At 33.2% G+C, this 27,500-nt stretch overlaps 2 protein-coding genes across 2 annotated transcripts in view; both read right to left on the bottom strand.

The window, feature by feature from the left end:
* Positions 1 to 10,527, bottom strand: part of LOC137646566 (carbohydrate sulfotransferase 1-like) — an 11,403-nt gene extending 876 nt beyond the window's left edge. Inside the window, exons 1-4 of the mRNA XM_068379675.1 lie at positions 10,489 to 10,527; positions 9,999 to 10,135; positions 9,332 to 9,400; positions 1,985 to 2,137 (exon numbers count right to left, since the gene is read on the bottom strand). Coding sequence (XP_068235776.1) covers positions 1,985 to 2,137; positions 9,332 to 9,400; positions 9,999 to 10,135; positions 10,489 to 10,527 — 398 coding nt within the window. The remainder of the gene's footprint in view (positions 1 to 1,984; positions 2,138 to 9,331; positions 9,401 to 9,998; positions 10,136 to 10,488) is intronic.
* LOC137646808 (transcription initiation factor TFIID subunit 11-like) overlaps positions 1 to 27,500 on the bottom strand; it is a 351,704-nt gene that overhangs the window by 904 nt on the left and 323,300 nt on the right. The window contains exons 5-7 of the mRNA XM_068379895.1: positions 10,702 to 10,857; positions 9,999 to 10,135; positions 1,985 to 2,137 (exon numbers count right to left, since the gene is read on the bottom strand). Of these exons, the coding sequence (XP_068235996.1) occupies positions 10,849 to 10,857 (9 nt within the window). The 3' untranslated portion in view covers positions 1,985 to 2,137; positions 9,999 to 10,135; positions 10,702 to 10,848. The remainder of the gene's footprint in view (positions 1 to 1,984; positions 2,138 to 9,998; positions 10,136 to 10,701; positions 10,858 to 27,500) is intronic.

Here is a 27,500-nt window from a genome sequence, read left to right as displayed (position 1 = left end):
TCTGGTTGAAATATATTAAATCAATATTTTGAATCTACACAAAATACAATGAGATGGTTGGGTTAGATTTATAGTCTGTTCTTGGTTTCAATGATATTTCTTGTCGTATGATTTTTTACTGTTTGTCTGTGCTAGTCTATATTTCCTGAATAATTCCTTCCCTCAAATTTAGGATATGCAACATGAAATGAGAAAAGGTAGAAAGACAAAAAAAAATTACATTGTAGCAGATAAGATCTAAGAGTATCGTTGAGTAAATATTTGTTAATAATAGAATCTACTAGCATAAAGTATGAAAAAAAAAATCAAAATAAAATGAACCCATCTAAAGAAGATGAATAGTAGTGAATTGTGACACTGAACATGGAATGCCTTTATCTATTAAACAAATAATTTCTGACAACACATTCTTTTCGATTCCCTACATTTTTTTTTTTTTGAGTTGGTTTTAGTTGATGTAAAAAGAATAAAAGAACAGCAAATTGTTTCAAGATACTTGTCAGTGCAACAACTGATGGCATACTTTCAAGCCCCTTCATGGCAGATTAGATCTGAAGACTACACCAGTCCTCTCCAACAGATTCATAGCAACATCCTTCCTTCCGTACTTACTCTGAGAGCACAAGACTGAACTAATATACTGTATATATATATATATATATATATATATATATATATATATATATATATATATATATATATATATATATACATATATATATATATATATATATATATATATATATATATATATATATATATATATATATATATATATATATATATGTATATATATACATATATATATATATATATATATATATATATATATATATATATATATATATATATATATATATATATGTATATATATATATATATATATATATATGTATATATATATATATATATATATATGTATATATATATATATATATATATATATATATATATATATATATTTATATAAATATGTGTGTATATATATATATATATATATATATATATATATACATATATATGGTTCTTCTGCATCTGAGCATCACGTTTTCCTGTGATTTTTTACGTATATATATATATATATATGTATATATATATATATATATATATATATATATATATATATATATATATATATATATATATATATATATACGTAAAATATCATAGGAAAACGTGATGCTCAGATACAGAAGAACCACAGGGAAAATGGAAATACGAAATATACGATTAAGTCCTGACTAGTTTTGTGCTATGTAAAAGTATTACGAAACTAGTCAGGACTTAATCGTATATTTCGTATTTTCATTTTCCCCGTGGTTCCTCTGCATATATATATATATATACATATATATATATATATATATATATATATATATATATATATATATATATATATATATATATATATATATATATATATATATATACATACATGTATATATATATATATATATATATATATATATATATATATATATACATATATAGCATATATATACATATATAGTATATATATATACATATTTATATATAGTATATATATATTATATATACATACATATATACATATATATATATATATATATATATATATATATATATATATATATAAATATAGCATATATATACATATATAGTATATATATACATATTTATATATAGTATATATATATATATATATATATATATATATATATATATATATATATATACATATATATATATATATATATATATATATATATATATATATATATATATAAATATATATATATATATATACTGTATATATATATATATATTTATATATATATATATATATATATATATATATATATATATATGTATATATATATATATATATATATATATATATATATATATATATATATATATATATATATATATATATATATATATATATATATATATATATATAAACAAGTAGAACGCATAACTTTAGAGTAGCATTACTACTTACCCTGGTTTATGTTCCAGATTTTTTCCAGTTCCAGTGTGACTCTTTATGTACTTTATAACGCCCTCGTTAAATGTCATGCCCATAAAGGCGAAGATCTGCTTGGTATCCTCCATTGGCTTATCTACCAAGTCTTCGTAACGAACCCTGAGGTTTCTGAAAGTGAATATAGGAAAGTTGTTTATTTTATTTTCATGAAAACATAACAGATTTAATGATCCAGTTTTCTATTTGTTGTACATAAGTGATTAGAGAGAGAGATGAAGTAAATCCAATACTGGTAATGAAATAGGAGCAAAATCTATCTCCCACTAAAGTAATGCACATTTTGATAGGAGATTATGTTTGTCTTTCTGTGTGTCTTTCTGTCTCTCTGTCTCCTTAAAATGATTGCACAATTTGAATTGAGTTTACATCAGTCTTTCTGTGTTAGTCTCTCTCTCCCCTAAAATGATTTTAGAACGCTAGGATTTGGCGTGAATTGTTAGCAGCAGTTTCATCATCAGCGTATGATTAAGTCTTCACAAATTTCTCAACGTCTAAGGAAAAAGTAAAAATTATAGCAGATGCATAGATAATTAGTTTTAGTCGGAATATTATGAAACTAAATTATATTCAAGAATAGACTGTTCATTTTATGAGGAAAAAAGAAACCACTCCAGAAGGGCTCTAGACTGTCACAATAGTTCCTCAAATAACTCGGGATTTATTGCTGTAGAGAGAGAGAGAGAGAGAGAGAGAGAGAGAGAGAGAGAGAGAGAGAGAGAGAGAGAGAGAGAGAGAGAGAGAGAGAGAGGGAAAACTCATCATCTTTTGCCTTTAAGCCAAGTCATTATCGGACATTTCAGCATTAATAGTCTGACAGTAGATGAATATACATTTTCCTTTTAGCAAAACTACTAGGAATCTGGAGTTTTTTATATTTGCATGATGAATTTACTGATTCTGAGCTTCAACACTTTAAAAAAAGACATGACTTGTCATATTTACAGTCGTTGGTAACCCTGTAAATACGGTTCTGTAGCTATATTCAGACAGACCTATATTTAGATATCCACCTCCTGTTGTTGAGCTTTGTTTATAATGATTAAATCATTTACTTAAATGCTTAAATGCAAAGAAGATTTATATCTGGAGAGAGAGAGAGAGAGAGAGAGAGAGAGAGAGAGAGAGAGAGAGAGAGAGAGAGAGAGAGAGAGAGAGAGAGAGAGAGAGAGAACACGTGTCGTTTTTCCAGTATAAGGAAAAACTTTATTGAATTGTGACAGACATTATCTTCGAACACCAGTATTGAGTGGAATAGATTTATCAAAACTTATTGCTTTGATAATTTTTTTATGCATTTGATAGTCCGCACGAAATACTATGTAGTTTTAAATAGATGCAAACGGAATTTATACATTGTTTTATATGGAACACAGATACCAAACCAGATTCATTATCCGAAAATGTTTCAGATAATATTCACAGTCCGAAAACGTTTCAAATAAGATCCATTGCGTGAAAACGTTTCATATGAGATCCACTGTCCGAGAAAGTTTCAAATAAGATTCACTGTTCGAAAAAGTTTCAAATAAGATCCCCAGTTCGAAAACTTTTAAAATAAGATTCATTGTGCAAAAATGTTTCATGTAAGAGCCACTGCCCAAAATAGTTTCGAATCAGATCCACCTTGCGAAAAAAGTTTCATACAAGATCCAGTGTGGTAAAAAGTTTCAAATAAGACCAATTTTGCAAAAATATTTCAAATAAAATCCACTGTCCAAAAAAGTTTCAAATACGTTCCACTGTTCGAAAACGTTTAAAATAAGATTCAAAGTTTGGAAAAGTTCCAAATAAGATTCACTGTCCGAAAACGTTCTAAATAAGATTCCCTGTCCGGAAATGTTTTAAATAAGATTCCCTGTCCGAAAAAGTTTCAGGATCTATTGTGCGAAAACGTTTCTAGTAAGATCCACTGTCCAAAAGAGTTTCAAATCAGATCTACTGTGCAAAAACGTTTCAAATAAGATCCACTTTCCGAAAACTTTTAAAATAAGATCCACTGTCCGAAAATGTTTCGGATAAAATTCGATGTTCGAAAAAGATTCAAATAAGATTTACTGTCCGAAAGAGTTTCAAATAAGATCCATTGTTTGAAAACTTTCAAATAAAATTTAATGTCCAAAAACGTTTCGACTGAGATTCACTGTCCGGAAAAGTTTCAAATAAGATCTACTGTCCGAAAACATGTCAAATAAGATCCACTGTCTGAAAACGCTTCAAATAAGATTGTCTCCGAAAACTTTTCAAATAAGACCCACTGTCCAAAAACGTTTCAAATAAGATCCAATGTCTGAGAAAGTTTCAAATAATATCTACTGTCCGAAAAAAAGCTTCAAATAAGATCCACGGTGTGGAAACGTTTCAGATAAGATACACTGTGAAAAAATCTTTTAAATAAGATCCACTGTCCGAAAAAGTTTCAAATAAGATTCTCTGTCTGAAATCGTTTCAAATAAGATCTACTGTCTGAAAACGTTTCAAGTAAAATCCTCTGCGTGAAAAGTTTCAAGTAAGATCCACGATCCGAAGAAATTTAAAAACAGATCCACTGTCCGAAAAAGTTTCAAATAAGATTAAGTGTCCGAAAACATTTCAAATAAGCCCCACTGTCTAAAAAACTTTCAAATAAGATTCAATGTCCGAAAACGTTCAAAATAAGATTCACTGTCCAAAACTGTTTTAAATAAGATTCACTGTCCTAGTTTCAAATAAGAATCACAGTCCAAGAAAGTTTCAAATAAGATTCACAGTTCCAAAACATTTCAAATAAGATTCACTGTTTGGATACGTTTCAAATAAGATTCACTGTCCAAAAATGTTTCAAATAAGATTCACTGTTCAAAAACGTGTCAAATAAAATTCACTGTTCAAAAACGTTTCAAGTAAGATTCACTGTTCAAAAAAGTTTCAAATAAGCCCCGCTGTCTAACAAATTTTCAAATAAGATTCAATGTCCGAAAACGTTCAAAATAAGATTCACTGTCCAAACCCGTTTCAAATAAGATTAACTGCCCTGGTTTCAAATAAGATTCACTGTCCAAAAAAGTTTCAAATAAGATTCACCGTTCAAAAACGTTTAAATAAGATTCACTGTCCAAAAACGTTTAAAATAAGATTCACTGTTCAAAAAAGTTTCAAATAAGATTCACAGTTCAAAAACGTTTCAAATAAGATTCACTGTTCAAAAAAGTTTCAAATAAGATTCACTGTCCAAAAATGTTTCAAATAAGATTCCCTCTTCAAAAACGTTTCAAATAAGATTCACTGATCAAAAACGTTTCAAATAAGCCCCACTGTCTAAAAAGTTTTCTAATAAGATTCAATGTCCAAAAACGTTCAAAATAAGATTCAGTGTCCAAAACCGTTTCAAATAAGATTCACTGTCCTGGTTTCTAATAAGATTCACTGTCCAAAAAAGTTTCAAATAAGATTCACAGTTCAAAAACGTTTAAATAAGAATCACTGTCCAAAAACGTTTCAAATAAGATTCACTGTTCAAAAACGTTTCAAATAAGCCCCGCTGTCTAAAAAACTTTCAAATAAGATTCAATGTCCGTAAACGTTCAAAATAAGATTCACTGTCCAAAACCGTTTCAAATAGGATTAATTTTCCAAGTTTCAAATAAGATTTAATATCCAAAAACGTTTCAAATAAGATTCACGGTTCAAAAACGTTTAAATAAGATTCACTGTTCAAAAACGTTTCAAATAAGATTCACTGTCCAAAAACGTTTCGAATAACTGTTATATTAATCTTCTGGATCCCTTTCCCTCGCGTGAGGAAAGACAACTGTTCCTTTTCAAACACTAGAAATTGAATGACATCTTTTTATTGTCAAAATCGAGCTGAAAAGAACTCCATGAAATGTTTGTAATCCCTGAATCAGTTTACAAAAACTAAAGACGAAGAATGTATTGCTTATATTAAAATAAATCCAATTATAGATCTATGGAAAGCAAATAAAACTACAAAGCAATTAAAACAGAATTAGAGTATATGATACTTAAAAAAATTGTAAAGAGCATCTAAAACTATGAATAATGGAAAAAGTTTAGAATGGCAAGATAACGAGTCGTTTCGAGGTTTCTTTAAAAATCTCACGAACAATGCTCGTTAGTGAGAGATAATACAGGACATAACCATTGCCTTTTACCGCTGATAATGAGCTGAAAGATGCAATGGGGTGACTTTAGCAAAAAAATAGCAAAGAAACTTCTATGAAGTCCAACTGAGAAAGACGCTGTTAATTGGATTCCCTTTGAGTGCCATTATTTTTTTCCATGATGACAACAATTAAGAATATTTTACATTTATTTGATTTTTCTTTTCCATATCTTAACCTAGAATATGACTTTCCCAATTTGATATCATCATACGAATATATTAAATCTTGATAGTAATTAATTGTTCCTAGCATAAAAAGGGCCAATAATGATAAATTTAAGACAATATGTAGCTACACTTCTCAAGATAAGACTAATGAAGACGGAAATTATGAATGAAAAGATTTATAGAGCCATTTATGATCGTAAATTCTGGTGATGGTCTGCGGTTAGAGAGGGAAAGGAAGTAATGCTATCGTTTGTATCACTAACATGAAGATTATTCAAATGTGAGATCTAGTTAAGCAATAACTATAGTTTTTTCCCCTAAACGAAGATAAGATTTGTTCTGAAGTTTCAGTTCAAACAAACGGCAGCTGTGCTTTACAGTAAGGGATATATAGGTCTGACCAGGATATAAAAGGATTACGAGATGAAAAGTAAATTCGCTCAAAGGATAACTGCTTGAGAAATATTTCTGCCATCCCACTATGAGGAAGATCAGCTGGTATGCTGGATTATATTCGTGTTTATTGTAAAGTTTTAAAGGCTTCTGATGAATGGCTGAAGCAAGGGATAGTGACATTGCCCTATCAAGCAGGACAATGCCCTAGAGATTGACCATATATTGTATACATATGATCACCACCAAATCCCCTCTGCAACCAAGGTAGAACTAAGGAGGGCCAGGCAATGGCTGCTGATGACTCAGTAGATATACCTAAAGGCTCCCCCCCCAAACATCCCATCCTTAGCTCATAAGAATGGTGAGGTTGCAGCAACCAAAGGAAACTAATGAGTTTGAGTGGGACTCGAACACCAGTCTGGCGATCGCCAGTCAGAGACGTTACCACATAGAATACCACAACCCTATGATTAGAATCTTGCTTGTAGGCCTAACAGAACTAATCGATTCAAAAGTATAGATATGATGTCTTTTAAGTGTTATGGGTGATGTTACATTATTATGTGACAGCCCGAGTTAGCGGGTAGAACAAAAGTCTTAGACTGACTAGATATACTAATCATTATTTTCTGATTGATAATTTTTTAAGCCATAGCGTTAGAAAAGGATTGCCACGTTCTTTGATTTTTACAGAAAACAGACAATAACATGAACTCTGAATAGATCAGCAAGCAGTAAGCCAGGGGTATGCTTCTAATGATGGATGTTTTGCACTAACTGAAGCTCTAATTGCATAAAATTTTACCACTTTCCATTTAGCGATCTTCCTGCTAATCGAAACTGAATAACTGGGTAAATATATGATACTTTAGTTTCTAACCAAATACATGAACCATATATTTTTCCTACTCACCATCTTGTGTTTTATGCATTTCTCATCATGATTATTGGGGCAAACAAACCGTTCATGAGTTTTTGGATCCCCTTATATAAAGACAATTATGGGAGACACCAGTGAGATACATTTTTGGGGGTCAGGGAAATGTCATAAACGAGTGATTTGCTGCAATAATAATGGTCAGAAATGCAAAATAAACACATGATAACCAGATGGAAAAATATATGGTTCATGTAAATGGCTGAAAACAGGCCGAAACGTGATTATTTAACACTTCTGAGATATGTGAAAGGGTAAAAAATCCTAACAAACCCACCTAACTTAACTTAGCAGTTGCCAGATCAAAACCTGTAGCCAGGGGGCTTGCCCCCCGGATCCCCCTTCCTATGTCATAACTGCTAGCCAGGTCACAAACTAAAAGTAAATCACAAATAAATCCCTACATTAGGATAAAGTAAATCATAAATAATTCCTTACCTTATGATTGAGACCTACGTTTATTTTTTTTTATATTTTTTTTTATCTTGGCAATCTTTACAAAAGCTTTGCAGTAGAAATGTGCTGGTCTTCCCTAAGAATTAAGTCAGAATCGGATCTTTAAGAGATAACACAATGAGTTGTTAGAAAATGTGCATCATTATTTCGCGATTATTTTTTAATTTCACATGAGTAACAATAGCTATACACTGAATAGAGAGCATTTTCATCATAATCAATTGCCGACATAAATGAAATTACACTAAATTTCGAAATAGATTGATGCACTTCCCTTTAGCTGATGGTGGTGAAGTTGAAACTAAAGGGTAAGGTGGAAAAAAATGGCTGTTGTAGAACAACATCCGGGAACTTATGAAGAACTACTTGTAAGCTGTCAATTGGTTTAAAAAAACCACCTGAGAGATACGTCATTGTAAATGCACAGAAAGCTCCCAAAACTGATCGGAACCAAGCATGCGCAATAAGTCCCCATCAGTCTCTCAGATGTAAATAATAGAGAGATAAAAACATACTTCATATTTTAATCGACCGATACGTAAGTCATTGTGCTCCAGCCCCTATAAAACATATAGAGAAAAATACTAAACTAGCCAGCACTCGTCCATTTCTTATAGCGAATCCCAGTTTCGCTAGTAATTAAAGTATCACATATCTACCAATACATGTAATAAGAAAAGAAATACCTCGCCAAATTTATGATTGCGTATAATTCTTGAAATACTACTACTACTACCACCACCGCACATACTTTTACTCCTTTACAACTACACCTACTCATTTTTCCATTACTCCTCTCAGTCATACTCCTACTCATATTTTCATTGCTCCTCCCGCTACTACTACTTCTACTACTACTACTACTACTACTACTACTACTACTACTACTACTACTACTACTACAGTTTAAAATAATAAAAGCATAATCACAACAAAACTACAACTCTGAAGGAATCAAGAACGTCAAAGTAACCAGTCGGCTACCAAAAGTTTTACCAACAAAAACATCACAACAACTTACCGGAATATCTCACAGCACAAAATGATGACCTTTAGGTTAGGTTAGGTTCTACTTGTCAGTGCCCAGAGTCTCGAGTTCGAAATCATACTAAACTAAGTCGCACTAGTCTCATATACTACCTTTAGATTAGAATAGGCTTTATTAGGGGAGGCTAGGTTTTACCTGTCAGTGCCCAGAGTCTCGAGTTCCAAATATTGCTCAACTAAGTCGCACTGGAGTCCCGTATAGGACCTTTAAATTAAATTAGGTTATATTAAGTGAGACTAGGCTTTACCTGTCAGTGCCCAGGGTCTCAAGTTCCAAATCTTGCTTCACTAAGTCGCACTTGAGTCTCATATATAACCTTTAAATGTTAGGTTAGATTAGATGAGGCTATGTTTTATCTGTCAGTGCCCAGAGTCTCAAGTTCCAAATCTTGCTTCACTAAGTCACACTTGTCTCATATATAACCTTTAAATTAGGAAAGGTTAGATTAGGTGAGGCTATGTTTTATCTCTCAGTGCCCAGAGTCTCAAGTTCCAAATCTTGCTTCACTAAGTCACACTTGAGTCTCATATATAACCTTTAAATTAGGAAAGGTTAGATTAGGTGAGGCTAAGTTTTATCTCTCAGTGCCCAGAGTCTCAAGTTCCAAATCTAGCTCCACTAAATCGCACTGATGTCTCATATATGACCTTTGAATTAGGTTAGGTTTGATTAGGTGAAGCTATGTTTTATCTGTCTGTGCCCAGAGTCTCCAGTTCCAAATCCTGCTCCAATAAGTTGCACTGGATTCTCATATCATACCTTTAAGTTCGGTTAGGTTAGATTAGGTGATGCTATGTTTTACCTGCCAGTGCCCACAGTCTCGAGTTCCAGATCCCGTTGAACTAGTCGCACTGGAGGTTGGTGATTATCACTCCATCGTCGTCCTTCTCTTTGGACTGAGTTGAGGATTCCTCTGGGGTCACGGACTAAGTGAACTATCTGTAAGGATTAATGATGAGTTTTATCTTCGTTTTTCTCTATTTCCAAGGGAAATGGAAGCGATAAATAAGAAGGGGGAGATGGGTGAAGTTAGTACGAGTTACTCTTTTAGTAAACTAATACGAGTGAAATCTATCTATTTTAGCACATAAAAGGTGTGACATAACATCGGAATTATCTCGAGTGGTTTGGAACACTGCCCTCGATAAAATGGATATACTTTTTGCATTTTTTTCTCAGGCAAAGAAAACATACTTGACGTAAAAATATTATAATGTATCATGATTGTTCACGTGAATGATTATATGTACAACAAATATGAAAATACAATGGAAATTTATGAATGGTTTTACTATAAACCGAAAATAATACAACGAAACTCGATGAGCCATGTGTACAATAAAGTAAAAATGAAACTAAAATTTATGAACGATGCCTATCGCAAATCAGAAAATCAAAAATAGTAAAACTGAATCTAAAAAAAAAGCACTAGCCTTTTTAAGTAAGAGAGAGAAAGATTAGTACAACCTAAATAAACTGAAAATAATAAAATTGAACAGCTTTACCTTGATATCTGGTCTCTCCTTTATCCATGGTAAAATGAAGTGAGCTTTGGCTCTGATGGTCTTCAGAAGTCGAAGTTTTGCCGCTTCGCAAAAGTTGTTGACCTCAAGTTTTTGGCGAAAGTATGTAAACCCTTTTCTCCTCCACGCTCAGATAACCTAGAGAGAGAGAGAGAGAGAGAGAGAGAGAGAGAGAGAGAGAGAGAGAGAGAGAGAGAGAGAGAGAGAGAGAGATTGATAATGTGAGTGAATGATTAACAACCTTGTTGGAAACTTAAAAAGTAATTAAATTCTCTTGATTTGTTTGACAAAAAGCATTATCTTGCAGAGAGAGAGAGAGAGAGAGAGAGAGAGAGAGAGAGAGAGAGAGAGAGAGAGAGAGAGAGTTTATAACGGCAACAAAAACAACTACATGTACACAATATCAAATAAATATTTATTTATATATATATATAAATAAATATTTATTTATATATATATATATATATATATATATATATATATATATATATATATATATATATATATATACACACACACACACACACACACATATATATATATATATATATATATATATATATATATATATATATATATATATATATATATATATATATAAAAACACACACACATACATACATACCTACACACACACACACACACACACACACACATATATATATATATATATATATATATATACATATATATATATATATATATATATATATATATATATATATATATATATATATATATATATATACACACACACATATATATATATATTCAAATAAGCCATATATATTTTGATATATTAATGTCTGGATTCTCTTAACGACCTCGGGATCAGAGCCCCAGGCGAAATCTCACAAAGACAAGAGCTTGGCTCTGGCCGGGAATCGAACCCTGGTCGGCAAGCTTATATAGACAGTGACTAACCCATTCGGCCACGAAGGAAGATATATATATATATATGTGTATATATATATATATATATATAATATATATATATATATATATATATATATATATATATATATGAAATATGTAAATATGTAAATTTGACGAATGCCTTAGTGGCGTCAATATGTTTCCTACATATTTTCTCAGCTCCTTTAGATTCTCAGGTTTACAGCTTGGTTGAAGAAACTATGATTGTCCTTTCTCTTCTTTTATTCTATCAATGTTGTACTGTTTTGACAAAACGATGTCCTTATCAAATGATTACTGGTTGACTTAAGTTTGTGATCCTCTTAGACACTTCATACCTGAGTATCTAACGAAGTTGAGAAAATACGAGGATTCCTGTAAGAAACTCATTTATGCTACAAAGGCAATCGCTTTGAATGAAACTTTGTATATACATATATATTATTCATTCATGTGTACACACACTTGCATATATATATATATATATATATATATATATATATATATATATATATATATATATATATATATATATATATATATATATATATATATATATATATATACACACACACACACACACACATATATATATATATATATATATATATATATATATATATATATATATATATATATATATATATATATATATATATATATATATATATATATATAATGCATTATATAAACATACAGACGGAACACTAATTTCTGTATAGGGAACTTCAGTTTTCATTTCTTATACACTGATCGATGATTGATCAGTCTATTTTTTAAAAGTTTTTATGAAACTTGGATAAATATTTTTGTATTGTTTCTGCAAATTGATAAAAGAATCACTGTTTTCATATAGTGTAATACATTGGGTTTCCAGGATCTTTTAACGTTTTCAAAAGTGCTCCTGTATATTCAATCACTCCCTTGAGAGAGAGAGAGAGAGAGAGAGAGAGAGAGAGAGAGAGAGAGAGAGAGAGAGAGAGAGAGAGAGAGAGAACAGTTATTGCCACTGATGAGCTTAAGAGTTAGAAAAGGCGTGCACACGAGTATCTACGAGTGAGGCACTGACCCCTAATATGACTTTAGAACCCGGGGAACATCATGTGTTGGTCGCAATAAGCGGAGCAAATTTCGCCAAAGACATCTCTCGAGGCCAACTTTCTCGTATTCCTAATGGCAACCCATAAACTCGGATGGCAACAATAACACTAAGCCTTCCCAAAACCTATTTTCTTTTTAGCCCAGCGGACAAAAGAGGCATTTATTTTTATATATGCTCGTAATGAATAGCATGGAATCATGATGTCAAGTATTGGTCCATTGATTTTGATACTGGTATAATTTACCATTCCTATAGTCAAGTGATAGCTTGTTGTATACTGCTATTGAAGAAGGATAAAAGCCAAATTTGGTAAATAAATGAATAGAATTTCTAAAATATTCGTATGTCGTATGACGCACTTACAAAGCCTAATGATTTGGTTATATCAAACCCTTTATACGTTAGGTGTTTGATTTGAAAATACTATTTCTGTACTCATATTTTTTTCAGTAACAAAATAAATTCTTCGTTATGTAATCACAGCTTAGTCTACCTTTACCAAATGAAGCTTGTAAATCTTGTGTTTTCATTTCAATTATTTGGCCCATTTTTATTTCTCCCCTGAAAAAGTTTATAAGATAACTTCTATATTTGACAGACACACGAGAGTAAATGGACCTTGTTGAAAGAGCCATATCGAAACGTACACTTTGAACCTGGGGAAGCTTTTGAAATCGTACACCTGAATCGCAAAGCATTGCTCAATGTCTACTAAATAATGAGAAGGGATTCGTGTATCATTGATTATATAGCTTTGTATGCATTTAAAATGTTTCTGCTAGCAAATGTCAAGGAATGTTTTAAGGTGAAACCAGTGTGCAGAAGAATATTTTCTCTCTTGTATGTTAAAAATCTGTTGTAAAATTTGCCTTTATTCCAACTAGTCTTTTTTTTTACTGTGTTATTTGTAGATTAAGCTAGCTATATGCCAGAACAGGCTCTTGATCTACAATATTTACCATATATTTTGTACACTGTTAAATATTTGCCTTAAAAAAAAATACAAATCCTTGAATAAATGTTGCCAGGCATTTATCGTTTTAAAAACGGATATATTGACGTTAAGGAATAATATTACGGTCGCCAGCCCGTAAAAGATAATAGCAAAGTATAGTAAAAATTACGGTTCCCAGTATTTCTGGAAATACGGCTGAGAACTGTGTACTTTTACGGACTATTTCCAATTAAAATAACTGCTTTTTAAACAGTGGATATAGTATTAGTCATTTCTTCTAATATCCGTTTTCTATAGATGAAGAATATGTAATAAAAGATAGTTAAATAAATGCCAATTAAATATAATTTTTAAAAATGCAACAGAATGCACGCTTTACAAGCAAGTAGACGTACTTCGTAACGGAAGAAAAGACTTTGACAGATTATAAATTTGTCCCATCTGTCTCATCTCACGCTCTGACCCAATTAAAATAAGGAAAAGGGGGTTGGAGATTGGGAGGGGGGTTGGGACAGGAATTCCACACACAGCCTTTCATAAAAGAGATTTCACCTCTCTACAACGTGAGCTCACTCCATGAAATTCGTTGCACGCCCACTACATGGAATTTGGTGTCAGGAAAACAATTAAAACAGCCTGAGTTCGTTTTACGGGCACATTGCCGTCAGATATTGCATAATTAGGGGCGAGAGTAAAAGGGGAATTTTCCCAGATATTAAACATGACAGAAAGCTTCATCTCTGACGGATGAAGTTGAGATTGAATAGGGTTATGCAACGGTTTCCCTAAGGTTGAATGGATTTTGTAACTTTTTCGCTGAGGTTGAAAAGGGTTATGCTACGGTCTTGCTGAGGTTGAATAGGGTAATGCAACATTTTCTCTGAGGTTGAATAGGTTTATGCAACATTTTCGCTTAGGTAGAAGAGGGTTATGCAACATTTTCCCTGAGGTTGAATAGGGTTATGCAACATTTTCTCTAAGGTTGAATAGGATTATGCAGGATTTTTGCTGAGGTTGAATAGAGTTATTCAACATTTTCGTTGAGGTTGAAAAGGGTTATGCAACGGTTTCACTAAGGTTGAATAGTTTTACAACATTTTCTCTAAGGTTGAATAGGATTATGAAACATTTCCAATGAGGTTGAAAAGGGTTATGCAACGTTTTCTCTGAGGTTGAACAGGGTTATGCGATGTATATGCTGAGGTTGAAAAGGGTTATGCAACGTTTTCGCTGAGGTTAAATAGTGTTATGCAACGTTTTTGCTGAGGGTGAATAGGGTTATTCAACGTTTTTACTGAAAGTTATATAGGGTTATACAACATTTTCGTTGAGGTTGAAAAGGGTTACGCAACCTTTTCGCTGACATTGAATAGGGTTATGCAACGTTTTCGCTGATGTTGATTAGGGATATGCAACTTCTCGCTTTGGATGAAAAGGGTAAAGCAACGTTTTCTCTGAGGTTGAAATGGGTTATGCAACATTTTTGCTAAGGTTGAATAGTGTTATGCAACATTTACGCTGAGGTTGAATATGGTTATGCAACGTTTTCGCTGAAGTTGAAATGGGTCATGCAACATTTTTGGTGATGTTGAAAAGGGTTATGCAACGTTTTCTCTGGGGTTGAATAGGGTTATACAACATTTTCGCTGAGGTTGAAAAGGGTTATGCAATGTTTTCCCTGAGGTTGAATAGGGTTATGCAGCCTTTTTGTTGATGTTGAATAGTGTTATGCGATATCTCCACTGAGGTTGAAAAGGGTTATGCAACGTTTTCGCTGAGGTTGAATAGTGTTATGCAACATTTCCACTAAGGTTGAAAAGGGTTTTGCATCGTCTTCTCTGAGGTTGAATAGGGTTATACAACATTTTCACTTAGATTGAGTAGTGTCATGCAACATTTCCACTGAGGTTGAAAAGGGGTTGTGCAACGTTTTCTCTGAGGTTGAATAGGGTTATACAATATTTTCGCTGATGTTGAATAGTGTTATGCAACATTTCCACTGTGGTTGAAAAGGGTTATGCAATGTTTTCTCTGAGGTTGATAAAGGTTATGCAACGTTTTCTCTGAGGTTGAATAGGGTTATACAACATTTTCTCTGAGGTTGAATAGGGTTATACAACATTTTCGCTTAGATTGAGTAGTGTTATGCAACATCTCCAATGAGGTTGAAAAGGGTTATGCAACGTTTTCACTGAGGTTAAACAAGGTTATGCAACATTTTTTTCTGATGTTGAATAGTGTTATGCAACATTTCCACTGAGGTTGAAAAGGGTTGTGCAACGTTTTCTTTGAGGTTGAAAAGGATTATGCAACATTTTTTCTGAGATTGAATAGGGTTATACAACATTTTCGCTTAGTTTGAGTAGTGTTATGCAACATTTCCACTGAGGTTGAAAAGGGTTATGCAACATTCCCACTGAGGTTGAAAACGGTTATGCTACATTTTCACTGAGATTAAAAATAGTTGTGCAACATTTTTTTGAGGTTGAATAGGGTTTATGCAACTTTTTCGCTTAGGTTGAGAAGGGTTATGCAACATTTTAACTGAGGTTAAACAGGGTTATGCAACATTTTCTCTGAGGTTGAATAGGGTTATGCAAAATTTTTTTAAGGTTAAAAAGGTTTATGCAACGTTTTCTCTGAGGTTGAAAAGGGTTATGGAACCTTTTTTCGAGGTTATGCAACGTTTTTGCTGAGGTTGAAATGGGTTATGCAGCATTTTCGCAGAGGTCGAATAAGTTTATGCATTGTTGTTGCTGTGGTTGACTGGGGTTATGCAACATTTTCGTTGAGGTTGAATATTGTTATGCAACGTTTTCGCTGAGGTTGAACAGGGTTATGCAAATTTTTTGCTGATGTTGAATAGGGTTATGCAACATTTTGTTAAGGTTGAAAAGGGGTTTGCAACGTTTTCTCTGAGGTTGTATAGTGTTCTGGAACATTCTTGCTGAGGCTGAATAGTCATGTAACGTGTTCGCTGAGGTTGAATATGGTTATGCAACGTTTTCACTATCGTTGAATAGGGTTTTGCAGCATTTTTGCTTAAGTTGAATAGGGTTATGCAACATTTTCACTCACTTGAATAAGGATATGCAACGCTTTCGCCGAGGTTGAATAGGGTTATGTAACGTTTTTGCTGGGGTCGAATAGGGTTATGTAATGTTTTCGCTGAGGGTGAATAAGATTATGCAAAATTTTCGCTGAGGTTGAATAGGGCTGAGTAACATTTTTGCTGGACTCGAATAGGGTTATGTATTGTTTTCACCGAGAGTGAATAAGATTTTGCAATGTTTTCACCGAGGTCGAATATGTTTATGTAATGTTTTTGCTGATGCTGAATAAGGTTATGCAACATTGTTGCTGAGGTCGAATAGGGTTATGAAATGTTTTTCCTGAGGTCGAATAAGGTTATGTAATGTTTTCCCTGAGGTTGAATAGGGTTATGCAACGTTTTAGCTGAGGTTGACTAGGGTTATGCAATGTTTACACTGAGGTTGGAAAGGGTTATGAAATAGTTTTGCTGAGGTAAAATAGGATTATGCAACTTTTTCACAGAGGTTGCAAAGGGTTATGCCTCGTTTCTCTGAGTTGAATAAAATTATACAACGTTTTCACTGAGGTCGAATAGGGTTATGCAACGTATTTGCTGAGGTTGAATAGGGTTATGCAACGTTTCCGCTGAGGCTGAATAAGGATGAATTGGGTTATGTAACGTTTTTGTTGAGGTTGGAAAGGGTTATGCAAAATTTTTGCTGAGGTTGATTAGGGTTATACATCATTTTCGCTGAGGTTGAAATGGGTTATCCTATCTTTTTGACGAGGTTGAAAAGGGTTCTTCACCATTTATGCTGAGGTTGAATAAGGTTTATGCAACAATTTTGCCTAGGTTGAATAGGGTTATGTATCGTTTTTGCTGAGGTTGAATAGGGTTATGTAATGTTTTCACTGGAGGTGAGTAAGATTATGCAACGTTTTCACTGAGGTTGAATAGGGTTATGTAATGTTTTTGCTGAGGGTGAATAAAATTACGCAACATTTTCTCTGAGGTCGAATAGGGTTATGTAATGTTTTTGCTATTGGTTGAATAAGGTTATGCAACGTTTTTGCCGAGGTCAATTAGGGTTATGTAACGTTTTTGCTGAGGTCAATTAGGTTTATGTAATGTTTTCGCTGAGGCTGAATAAGATTATGCAATGTATTCGTTGAGGTCGAGTAGCGTTTTGTAATGTTTTTGCCGAGATTGAATAAGGTTTATGCCACGTTTTTGCTGAGGTTAAATAGGGTTAAGTAACGTTTTGCCGAAGTAAAATAGGGTTATGGAATGTTTTCGTAGAGTTTGAATAAGGTCCTGTAACGTTTTTGCTGAGGTTGAAAAGGGTTATGCAACATTTTAGTTGAGACTGAATAAGGTTATGCAACATTTTTGCTTAGGTTGAATAGGGTTATGGAATGTTTTGGCCGAGGTTGAAAAGGGCTATGCAACGTTTTAGCTGAGGTTGAATAGGATTATGGAACGTTTTTGCTTAGGTTGAATAGGGTTATGGAAAGTTTTCGCTTAGGTCGAATAAGGTTATGCAACATTTACGCTGAGGTTGAATAGGGTTATGGAACATTTTCACTTAGGTTGAATAGGGTTATGCAACGTTTTCCCCGAGGTTCAATAGGGTTATACAACGTTTTCACTGAGAATGAATAGGGTTATGCAATGTTTTAGCTGAGGTTGAAATGGGTTATGCAACTTTTTCGCTGAGGCTGAACAGGGTTAAGCAACGATTTCCCTGAGGTTGAAAAAGGGTTCTGCAACGTTTTTCCTGAGGTTGAAAAAGGATTTTGCAACGTTATCGCTGAGGTTGAAAAAGGTTATGCATCATTTTTGCTGTGGTTCAACAGGGATATGCAACGTTTTTGCTGAGGCTGGAAAGGGTTATGCAATGTTTTTGCTGAGAATGAATAGGGTTATGCAATGCATTAGCTAAGGTTGAAATGGGTTATGCAACGTTTTTGCTATGGCTGAACAGGGTTAAGCAACTTTTTTGCTGAGGTTGAAAATGGGTTCTGCAATGTTTTTCCTGAGGTTGAAAAAGGATTATGCAACGTTATCGCTGAGGTTGTAAAAGGTTACGCAACGTTTTCTCTGAGATTCAACAGGGATATGCTTCGTTTTTGCTGAGGTTGGAAAAGGGTTATGCAACGTTTTCTCTGAGAATGAAAAGGGTTATGCAATGTTTTAGCCGAGGTTGAAATGGGTTATGCAACTTTTTTGCTGAAGCTGAACAGGGTTAAGCAACGTTTTTGCTGAGGTTGGAAAAGGGTTCTGCAACGTTTTTCCTGAGGTTGAAAAAGGATTATGCAACATTATCGCTGCTGTTGAAAAAGGTTATGCAACGTTTTCGCTGAGGTTCAAAAGCGATATGCAATGTTTTTGCTGAGGTTGGAAAAGGGTTATGCAACGTTTTCGCTGAGAATGAATAGGGTTATGCAATGTTTTAGCTAAGGTTGAAATGGGTTATGCAACTTTTTCGCTGAGGCTGAACAGGGTTAAGCAATTTTTTTTCTGAGGTTGAAAAAGGGTTCTGTAACGTTTTTTCTGAGGTTGAAAAAGGATTTTGCAACATTATCGCTGAGGTTGAAAAAGGTTATGCAACGTTTTCGCTGAGGTTCTAAAGGGATATGCAACGTTTTTGCTGAGGATGGAAAAGGGTTATGCAATGTTTTCGCTGAGAATGAATAAGGTTATGCAATGTTTTAGACGAGGTTGAAATGGGTTATGCAACTTCTTAGCTGAGGCTGAACAGGGTTAAGCAACTTTTTTGCTGAGGCTAAAAAAGGGTTCTGCAAAGTTTTTCCTGAGGTTGAAAAAGGATTATGCAACGTTATCGCAGAGTGAAAAGGTTATGCAACGTTTTCGCTGAGGTTCAAAAGGGATATGCAACGTTTTTGCTGAGTTTAGAAAAGGGTTATGCAAAATTTTCGCTGAAGTTCAAAAGGGTTCTGCAACGTTTTCGCTGAGGTTAAAAAGGGTTATGCAACGTTTTTGCCGAGGCTGAACATGGTTAAGCAAAGTTTTTGCTGACGTTGAAAAAAGGTTATGAACCGTTTTTGCTGAGGTTGAAAAAGGATTATGCAACGTTTTCGCAGAGGTTGAAAATGGTTATGCAACGTTTTCGCTGTGCATCGGGAACAGAACTAATTGCTGAAAATCATTTTAGATTTCGAAATTCAGTTTGATGTGTGTTGCTCTCATGATCATTTGTAAAATGGGTAATGAGGTTCTGTTAAATAGTTATTTAACTTATCACCACCGCGACCAGAAATTCTCTTATGTGCTATGCATTTTCCGGTGGTCTATGCAAGAAAGCACATTTTCTCGCGCTTTCATGAAGCCTAAAAATAACAATTTCTTATTAAAACTGTGCAGCAGTTTCAGAACCACCTGACTTGCTCTTATAACGGGGGAACCAGGTGGTTCTGAAACTATTGATTTTTTTTTTCATAACTATTGAACAAATCCAATTTGCGGTTATATTTTGTAACTACAAATAAGCCATGCTGATCCTATCCGAGTTATTATTTGATCGCTAGAAATCATATTTAAGAATAACCTAAACACTCATTAGCTAGCAGAAGAAAAAATATTACTTGTAGTAAATATCTCGAAAATAACTTGAAATTGAGAAGTTTTAGTCATATGGGCCCGCACTAGAAACTGGGAGGCCATTTGGGATTAAGCAATTTGAAGAACAAGGGACTTTTTTTTATTTCACATTTCTGAAACTTGGTTCTTTAAATAAAGAAATATTGGAAACCAGTTGCCTTCAACAGGTCGAATTTTATCATTAATTTCTTCAGAATATAATTATGCTGGATAGGTAAATTTCTGCATGATATCCCCTATATATAATGTAAACACATGCATATACACACACACACACACACACACACACACATATATATATATATATATATATATATATATATATATATATATATATATATATATATATATATATATATATATATATATATATATATATATCATTAGCATCATCATCATCATCATCATCATCTTCTCCTCCTACTCTATTGATGCAGAGGACCGCGGGTAGATTTCGCCAGTCGTCTTTATCCTGAACATTCAATTCAATACTTCTCCATTCATCATCTCCTACTTTGCGCTTCAAAGTCCGGTGCCATGTAGGCCTGGGTCTTCCAAGTCTTCTAGGGCCTTGTGGATCCCAGCTGAACGTTTTGTCACCTAATCTGTTCTTGGGAGCACGAAGAGCATGCCCAAATCATCTCTCTCTCTCTCTCTCTCTCTCTCTCTCTCTCTCTCTCTCTCTCTCTCTCTCTCTCTCTCTCTCTCTCTATATATATATATATATATATATATATATATATATATATATATATATATATATATATATATATATATATATATATATATATCCGCTCACGTCAGCTCTCCCTGTCTTTTAGGTAGGGGAGGAGAGAAGTAGTCATATCCTGGTAAGAAGGTACTGCGTGAACGCGTGTGTGCATGCCTATTTGAACTTTTTGACGGGATGCATACACTAGTTTCAAGAATAACTGCTCATGTTAGCTGCAGCAAGACACCCAAACCATAACCAAAAATCATGAGAAAATCAACCCTATTAAGCATACAAACTTGTTATCTCTGTGTCAAGATAGTTTGCGTAGTTTGTAAATTTTTTTTTTGCATTTTTCATCATCTTCCAAGCTTGTTAAATTAACGGAATGGTGATAGAGTTCAAGGGAAATACATTCAGTAGGAGGTATGCTATATCCCTAGTTGGTAAAGCAGTATGCTAAAAACTCAACGGCACTAACAAGGAAAATAGACCAGTGGGGAAAGGAACACAGGAAATAAGTGAAATCTTGCCTGAGTGAACCCTCAAGCAAGAGAATTCTAACCAAAGACAGTGGAAAACCATGGTACAGAGGCTATGGCACTACCCTAGACTAGAGACAATGGTTTGATTTTGGAGTGTCCTTCTCCTAGAGGAGCTGCTTACCATAGCTTACGAATCTTTTCTACTCTTACCAAGTGGATAATAGCCACTGGACAATTACAGTATAGTAGTTAACCCCTCAAGTGTTGAAGAATTTTTTGGTTATCCAAGTGTTGTCAGGTGTATGAGGACAGAGGAAAATGTGTAGAGAATAGGCCAAACTATTCGATGTATGTATAGGCAAAGGAAAATTGTAACCAGAGAGTGATCAAATGTAGTACTATCTGGCTAGTCAAATCGGTAGTATTTCAACGGGTAGAGATAAGGTACATAAATGTTAGACAATTATATGCAACTCACATTATGGAAAGAGCCCATAATCTGCAACACGAAACTTTGTTTTAAAAAGCACATCTAAATATCTGGCTTTGATCTCTGCATAGATTCAAAACTGGTGAGTTGTTTAGGTAGAACTAATTCAGAGACGTAAGAAGCCTCACATAATCCTTCTATTAAATCTTGAGAGAACACTTATTAAAACCAATTGAATAGAAAATTTTAAAGTGCCTCACTCTGAATGGTGATTTTTCTTTCATTCGAAGCTGTCCCGAGTAATTACTATATAAAACTCACTCCAACATAAGAACAATTTTCAAGATATGAGGATATAGGTTAATACCAAAACCACAGTAATAACATCAAGAAAATCTTTCAGCATAAAAAAATATCAAAGGAACAAACTCCAACCTACACGATCTTTTCAGGTGATACAGAAAATGTTAATAGAAATAAGTTGAATTGATAACACGTGCAACAGGGAATTGAATGACCTAAGTTCATAAAAGCAAAGAACTTGTAAATATTGGGCCCTATACAGAATACGTTAATTGCAAAAAAAAAAAAAAAAAAAAAAAAAAAAAAAAAAAAAAAAAAAAAAAGACTGGTAACTCGCACTCTCTGGTTACGAAACTTGGGGCCCAATATTTCATGATACACCATGTTCATTATATGTAAATAAAATGAAACGAATAGAAAATCATGGTAAATTAAGGACATTTCTGATGTTATTCTATTTTAGCACCGTGTGTTCGTCATTAAACGGTTCTATTTCAGTGGAGTATATGTTAGCCAAATAAGAAATGTCATCTAACAATATTTTGGAATATTAATTTACTTACTTACTTTAAGGGTTGCATATCCGGTCCAGTACAGCAAGGAAACCCTACTCTCTACAGGACCTACACAGTCGTTTTATCATGTTCATTCCAGATCATTCAGCATTTCACATCACGTATTGCTCGCTTACTGTTAAATCATCACTGTCGAAGAAATCACAGAATAAGGAAGTCTTAAATTTCCTCTTGAAAGCCTTAATATCTTCAACCATTCGGATGTATAGTGGGAGCCTATTGTATAGTCTCGGGACCGTATATTTGAAAGCTCTAGAGCCTACAGTAGACATATCTAGGTTCTATCAGTCTGAAACCATCTCTAGCCATTCTCGTGTCAACACGAATTGTTGGCTGCACAACATGTAGCAAATCTCTTAGATATTTTGGTCGGCCAGATATGATGAGTTGATGGGTTATTGTACGAATTTTAAATTCAACTCTCGCTTTAATCGGCAGCTTATGTAAATCAATTGATATAGGAGTGATCCTTTCTGTAGGTGGAATACCTTTTATCAGTCTTGCTCCTATGTTTATTATGTTTTGTAATTTCTTAAGTTGTACTTTTGGTAAATTGTAGAATTGTAGTAGATGGAGTTACAGTAGTCAATCATAGTAATATATAACAGTTTATCACAAGTTTCTTCACAGAATATACATCCAGCTACTTCTTTATAAATGCAATGTTTCTCAAATGATAACCAGCCATTTTTATTATGTTATTTATTTGGACATTGAGAGAAGTTACAGTCAAGAGATATGCCTAGGTCACGAACTTTACTAGATATCGGGACCGAGTCGCTGTTTTTCTTTCCCAGCACCATAAACTTAGTTTCATTTTCATTTAATTTTAGTTGTTTGAATATCATCCATTCATTAACACTATCAAAGATTCGTTTTAAAGTTTCAGTAGTGTCATAAATATCATTTTTGCAGAAGTAAAATTGTTTATCGTCCTCAAATAGTTTGAACTTCTGTCTATGCATTTGTAGTATTTCCGATAGACCAATAGTATAGATGCAGAGTATTGGGCAAAGTACACTCCCCTGGGGTACCCCTCTGTTTAAAGGTCCAAATGATGAATAAGCGTTTCCAATTTGTACACAGTAATTTCGGCCACCAAAACTACTGTCTTGGATAGAACTGCCATTTAGTAAGGATTGTAGCTTGTCCCAATAATTCAGTGTCTCACAAACTTAGAGGTGAACTAACTGTACCTCTCTACTCTCAATTGTTTGATAAGTACAACTTGCATTTCTGCCGAGCTCATCTCAGCCAAGCTTTAACTCTTTATTAATTGTGAATAGCTTCCATCCAATGAGCACGTCTTTCTGTGTCAAAATTTTTTTTTTAAACATTTGGGTATGATAGCCGTGATAAAATAAAGATGAAAAAAATTGGTACTTGAAAAAACCCCGCTAAAACTAAACTTTTATTTTTAAATAATACTGCTCTATGTTGCCGTACAAATGTTATATATATATATATATATATATATATATATATATATATATATATATATATATATATATATATATATATATATATATATATGTGTGTAAATATCACCCACGAATGGCATTTAATACCGAATTCTATCTTGGGAATATACATCCACTTGTAATTCATTTTATGGTAACAGCTTCTGGCCGGGTGGAGATTCGAACCCCCACCTGTTCGGCTGGAAACCATGCCTGCAGGGACCATACCGACTGAGCTATCAAGAGAGATAAAAAGTTTATGACAAGTCCTCGTACATATTCCTGTCGAATTCATGGTGGAGATTGGTTTATTTCAAGTGTATGAACAGATTCCTGAATTCGACAGGAATATGTACGAGGACTTGTCATAAACTTTTTATCTCTCTTGATAGCTCAATCGGTATGGTCCCTGCAGGCATGGTTTCCAGCCGAACAGGTGGGGGTTCGAATCTCCACCCGGCCAGAAGCTGTTACCATAAAATGAATTCCAAGTGGATGTATATTCCCAAGATAGAATTCGGTATTAAATGCCATCCGTGGGTGATATTTACATTGATTGAAATCACGGGTGCTTGTGATATATATTCACATATGTATGTATGTATATATATATATATATATATATATATATATATATATATATATATACACTTGTATCAATTATCTTGTTTCAGGAATAACTATGTTATTTGGCTTAGATATGTTCATTTTGTGTTGTCCAGATTAACTCAAAATGTATTTCTTTTAATTCAGTCACACGATAACTTTCTGTGTGTGCATCACTGCTTTAATTGAGAAACTAAACAATATTCTAGGTGATTTTGTTGTTTTTTATAAGATTTGAATTTCAAATGACGTTCTGATGACCTTGTTGGGGCTTAAAATGATGGCAAATGGATTATTCGCTCTTCAAAGCCCCCTGCGAGAAACCAGAATGAAGGTTCTGTCATGTATTTGACACATATTATGCTAGGACCCAAGTTCCAGGCACCGAGCATAAAATATATCAGTAATGCTATCCAAAGAAAATGATGAGAGAGTATCTCGAGATAAGAAAAGATCAAAGGAGCATTTAGAGGATAGGGAAGAGGCAATTTAATTGTTGAATCATTAAAAAAAGCCAAATTCTCAGTAAATAAAGTCAGGGTAGGGTCAGGATGGCTAAAAATGTAAAAGGTTTTGGAGAACCCTACACTGACGAGCAGTTCAAGGTTGGAAAGTAAACGTGTACCGTTTTCTTTTTCGAATATTCCAAGGCAAGTGCAAGGATATATTATCATTATCATTATTATTATTTTTGTTAGCAGACCACCACAGGATTTGCAATGCTTGCTTACCAGAATGCATGAAATATCTCACGATGATAAATAGAAAAAAGACAGATGATGAGAACGGAGTATGCAATGGAAGAGGAAATATCATTGGAAGGGGGAAGGATTAATAGGGTAGAATTATTTAAGTATTTAGGAACTATGATCTCCAATACAGGGTCTTTAGAATTACAGTTTAGTGAAAGACTGAAAAAAGCCAGTAAGACAATGGCTAGGTTAAGTAAAATATGGAAATCAAATCGCCTGAGATTACATATAAAAATCAGACTATATATCAGTTTAGTGAGGTCAGTGTTACTGTATGAACATGAGTCATGGTATGACGATGAAACAATATCCAATAGATTTAGTAGATTTGAGAACAAAGCAGTCAAAAGGATATTGGTAGTTAAATGGCTGAACATGTTTAGAAATGAAACTATAAGAGGGATTACTCGAGTGCCATATGTGGATGAGATCATGATGAGGGGTAGATGGAGATGGTTTGGGCATGCTTTTCGCACTCCCCAAGAGAGATTAGTGCACCAAACGTTCAGCTGGACTCCACAAGGGACTAGAAGAGTTAGAAGACCCAAGCCTACATGGCTGAGGACTATGAAGCGCGAACGAGGAGATGATGAACGGAGAATTGTTGAATTGAAAGCTCAATATAGAGACGACTAGTAAAATCTAACCGAAGAGTTGATGATGATCATTATTATTATTATTGTTATTGATATTGTTACTGTTACTGTTATTGTTATCATCATTATTATCATTATTAACATTATTATCATTATCATTATTATTATTATCATCATTATCATCAGTATCATTATCATTATTACTATTATTGTTATTATCATTATTATTATTATTATTATTATCATTATTATTTTTAACAATATCATTATTATTATTATTATTATTATTATTATTATTATTATCATTATTATTATTATTATTATTATTATTATTATTATTATTATTATTTTTAACAATATTATTATTATTATTATTATTATTATTATTATTATTATTATTATTATTACTGGCTAAACTACGACCCCAATGAGGAAAGGAAATAAGGAAACAGGTAGAACAGTGAACCTAAAGTACCCTCAAGCAAGAGAACTAATAACAAGACAGTGAAAGACCATGGTACAGAGGCTATGTCACTACCCACGACTAAAGAACAATGGTTTAATTTTGGAGTTTCCTCCTCCTTGAAGAGCTGCTTACTATAGCTAAAGAGCCTATTCAGATTAAACTAAGTAAATTGGCATCTTTATACTCATTCAAGTAACGTTTGGATGATCTTATTTTAAGCTAGGTGACTCGTATAATAGTGCCTTTCAGAATATCCCGGAGAAACTGGCCAAAGGAAATAAAACGATATTTATAGTCGCTGTAACACGGAAGGGTTACTAACAAAGAATATCACAGGAGTAATTTAAATGAGTCTTTTCCTACTAAGGAAATTACTTCAACGCCGACCAATCGTAAGTAAATCGAATGGAAAACAGGTTTTTCAATAAATATTTACGATGGTATTAAACATTCTTCAAAACTAGTACAAGTGCTATTTACCTTGATTTTTTAATGTTACTTTGTGTTGTATAGATGACATGTTTTATGAGAGATTTATAGCAGGTTAATCTATACCTATACAATATCGCTCATGTAAGCAAAACAAGAAAGTGAATTTCTTATGGCACCATTACTTTGGTATTTTATGTCTTTATTCAAGTGTTTTGCCGTATCTTATAGATGATTTTTTTGTCTGAAATTTTGAAAAATTCCAGTCTACTTTCGAGTATATGTATATATATATATATATATATATATATATATATATATATATATATATATATATATA

Source organism: Palaemon carinicauda, chromosome 9 (genome assembly GCF_036898095.1).
Source record: "Palaemon carinicauda isolate YSFRI2023 chromosome 9, ASM3689809v2, whole genome shotgun sequence".
Taxonomy (NCBI): Eukaryota; Metazoa; Arthropoda; class Malacostraca; order Decapoda; family Palaemonidae; genus Palaemon; species Palaemon carinicauda.
The sequence above is the reverse complement of the archived record's forward strand: the minus strand, read 5'-3'. Positions and strand labels throughout refer to the sequence as shown.